The following is a 4,095-nucleotide window of genomic DNA, read 5'->3' as shown; positions in this document are numbered from 1 at the left end:
TAAAGACCTGGAACAACTGGATGTGAACCATCATTTTAATGAGCCATATGACAAAAATACTGATGATGATGATGAGAGTTAGAAGTAGAATAAGACCGGAGATTGTAAAAGTTCAATGTGGTTTTATTAAAGATCATGGTACAAGAAATGCTATCTTCATGATACGAATGCTTTCGAAGAGGGAATAGAAATGAAGAAAGACCTTTTTTGTGTTTTATTAATTTTACCAAAGCTTTTGATAGAGTCAAGCATGTGGATTTAATGAAAATGCTGGAAGAACTGGACGTTGATGGTAAAGCGTTGAGGTCCCAGGTGAGACAGCGATAAGTCTATGGATTTACAACGCTAGAATCTGGAATTCGATTCTCCGCGGTGAACACAGCAGATAGCCAAATGTAGCTTTGCTAAAATGATAAACAAACAAACAATATTGACTTGATAATTTTAAGAAACCTATATTAGAACCAAACTGCAGCAGTAAAAATAGAAAATGAATTAAATGATTTATCCAAGTTAAGAGAGACGTGAGGCAAAGCTGTGTCTTCTCACCTGACTTGTATATTGTACAGTGAAAAAATCCTGAGGGAGACTGAAGATATTCCAAGGCTAATCATTGGCGGAGAGAATTTGAACAACTTGCGTTATGCCACATGACAAAGTTTTAATAGCTGATTCAGAAGAGAAGCTTCAAAAAATTTTAGATAAAGTTGTTAGTGAAAGTAGGAAAAAGGGTTTAAGTATTAACCTTAGGAAAACAGAATATATGGTAGTTACAAAGAAGAAGGTCGTTGGTGTATGTATTGTCAAAGTAGATAAGGAACAGGTAAGGCAGGTCAAGAGATTGAACTACTTGGGAAGCTGGATAACATTAGATGATAAATGTGATCATGAAATAAAACATAGAATAGGGATGGAAAAAAGGCGTATTTCTGAAACACACACAAATAGTGATAAATAGTAAAATTTCTTTCAGGTCGAAGTTAAGAGTTTGAATTGTTATGGTATAACAATTTTCACGTGTGCATCAAAATGTTGGACAATATTACCAAGTGTAGAAATGAGAACTGAAGCAATTGACTTGTGGTTCGTAAGGCACATCTTGAAGGTATGTTGGACAAGCCACACCTCAAATGAAGATATTTTGTCAAGAGCTGGTTGCAAGAGAAAGCTGCTGACTAACATCATAAAAAGACAGTTGAAGTTTCTCAGACACTTTATGAGGAAAGAAGAAATTGAAATTAGTCGTAACTAGAAAGATTGAAGGAAGAAAAAACCGTGAAAGACAGAGGTTGGCATATATCAAGAATCTATCTAAGTGGATGAATGTATCAACACTAGAAATTCTTTGTGTCTCAAGGAGAAGAGATCTGTGGAAGACCATGATCACCAACGTTTCGTTTGAATATGGTACATAGAGAGTTAATTACACAAAACCAAGAAACAAGCTCAGACACTGAAGAACAAGGATACATTTCAATATAAAAAGTATGTACAGATTAGGCTCGGACAAGCATGATATTAACAACTTAGCGTTTTCTAACTCGGCCTAAGATGTTGGGAAATCTATGAACAGAACACTTCAAGTTATTCATTAGATAGTTATTTATTTTTCAACTACATATAACTTGTAAATGAACAACTGTATAAGCAACAGTTGTGTGTTGAAAACAGAGATTTCAGGAAAGAAAAGTGTGTGATGGGCATATTATTTTTTAACAATAAATGATGCATGATCATTTTCTTAATTGTAGTACATTGAAAATTGGAAAAACGGAACTAAAGTCATTAATTTTTATATATTTCTAAAAGGGTAATTTTGTTGACAAGTGTTGGAATAAAACTCTTTCATCACTCTGATGCTGCTTATCAAAGAATAACGCCATAGATATTAGTGTAATGTCCAAAACATATTTTAAGGAATTACAATTTCACACAAGAAATTTTTGTTATAATTGCAGGGTAAATCGTTCCATTCGTAGTTCCAAACTTCCCTCATCTCCACACAGGGACCATCTCCTGAAGGTTCCATTGGAGGATGCCAGTTTGAAAAACCTGTTGGTGCATATTGCCAAACATTCGATATTTTCCGAACTCCAATCCAAACATAGACGTTGGTCACAGACGCAAAAATCGTATTCTTTAAGAAGTCTACTGTAGCTTGATCTTTGATCATGGCCAGGCGGCCTCCGTTCATCTCGCAAGACGTAACTGCTCCAGAGTTATATTTAAGTGTCGCATAGAACTTGAAGAACGATCCATCGTGATATTTGTAACCAGCTGGAGCTGAAACAAAAGACGACAACTAACGTCATCCACATTCAATTATTTCATTCTAACTATTTAAACTTCATCATCATTTTGGGGTTCATCATTTTTTGTTATATTTGAATGTCAAGTTTTTTCAACACTAAGAAATATATTTTAATATTTACGTGTTTTAGCTATGTAATGATATAATGTATACCTTCAACGAAAAACAATGACAAAATAGTGACTTAAAATAGATACATAAAATAATAGATCTGATTTTTTTTTTCTGGAGCAATGTGTACTAATTAAAATCTGATTGAAGGGTTGATATCTCGTACTGCATTATCATGATTTGAAATTAACTTTTAAAATAAAGATGTAACTGTTTCTTTTATACTTTTATTTCTTGCTTAAATAGTTGTATACTCGTTTGAGCGAAACTAAAGCTACCATTTATGATTGACATAATAGAATGTACAAATAGGACATGTACTAAAACTAGTGTGAAAATCTGAGTTTTTGAAGACTATAGTTTCATACAAAATCCTCATCAAAACTGGTCTGATTGAGCAGAGGTCTCAGTTGGTTAATCAACAAATTCTTTTTTATGAAAATTGCGTTCTCCATTTAGAATCACGAAAATGACGATAAATGATCATATTCGCTGTATTCACCTAAAGCATGTTACAACGAACTTGAGTTTTTGTTCACATTTACATGCTGATACCCATAAGCAATTTCTTAACTGTTGCCATCTTTATTTAGATTTTAAACTGAAGTGTCATGTTTATTAAACTATTTTTAAGTTCTCGAATTATTAAGGTTGGAGAAATATGATGTATATGTGTATAAAAATAGTTTTACGTGATGTTAGTTGTGATAAACTTATGAAACTATTTTCCTTTCGTATCTAATCACTGGAGCCGACTGTGCCAAACATCTTAAATTAGTTTTTATATTCTTTATTTCTGATTGCAATAATTACACAAAACATCTGGTTCTTTAGAAATTATTTTATGTAGCCTTTCAATTTTTTAATGTTATAGCCTGGAATTCTGAAAAAAAGAGGAAAGAAAACTTCAAACTCTACCTCAAGACCACACCAACAAATTGTTAGAATTGTAGTGTTCGGAATTTGCATGAATCATTTATACAGGGTATCATCAACAGATTTTAGGAACGCAGCTAAAATATGTACCATTTCCTGGAATTATTTTAAATCTTTAGTCACGTGATAGACAAGATTCAAACTCGTATATAAAAGTTATTTAAGTCTAATCATGAGAACCTTTGTCAGTTATTGCCTAAGAATATCAAAAAAATAGGACTGTTCATCTTACCACATCATATATCTTCTTAGAACTTTACCATATCCAACAGCTTCTTACAATACTGTAATTACTTCTGGAGTTTTAAGATTCACGAGATGACTTCCACTTACTTTTCTAATTGTGGCAAGTTTGCAGTTTATGCAGTTTAAGTTTATTAAACGATTCATTAGTCCCAGTGACTTATGAAAGTCTTATCAAATCAATATTCGAGAGTCAATGCTGGTCCAATCTCAAAGTAAGCATTGGAATGACTCTAAAGTTTGCTCTGATATTTCACTCTTATAACGCATTCACGGTCCCAAAGTGCGGAGTGTAATTTTAACGATAATGAGACGCGAACCCTCAATCTCACGGTCCCGTAAGTTAACCTTTGTTCAAACCCGGTCCATTTGTTTGTGAAAGATTGTTAAGTTACTGACTGTACAGAAAGTATATGGATTGCTAATAATGGCTGGAGACGGCTTAAATGGGTAATGAAGAAAAACTTTAATATAAGTTTAACATGACAGCAAAT

The 4,095-nt window shown here is 33.1% G+C and overlaps 1 protein-coding gene across 1 annotated transcript in view; it reads right to left on the bottom strand.

Moving 5' to 3' along the window:
* Positions 1-1,771: 1,771 nt before the first annotated feature.
* Positions 1,772-4,095, bottom strand: part of LOC111085872 (collectin-10-like) — a 2,696-nt gene continuing 372 nt past the window's right edge. The window contains exon 2 of the mRNA XM_022386446.1: positions 1,772-2,283. Coding sequence (XP_022242154.1) covers positions 1,913-2,283 — 371 coding nt within the window. The 3' untranslated portion in view covers positions 1,772-1,912. The remainder of the gene's footprint in view (positions 2,284-4,095) is intronic.

This window comes from Limulus polyphemus, unplaced genomic scaffold (assembly GCF_000517525.1).
Source record: "Limulus polyphemus unplaced genomic scaffold, Limulus_polyphemus-2.1.2 Scaffold674, whole genome shotgun sequence".
NCBI lineage: Eukaryota > Metazoa > Arthropoda > Merostomata > Xiphosura > Limulidae > Limulus > Limulus polyphemus.
The sequence above is the reverse complement of the archived record's forward strand: the minus strand, read 5'-3'. Positions and strand labels throughout refer to the sequence as shown.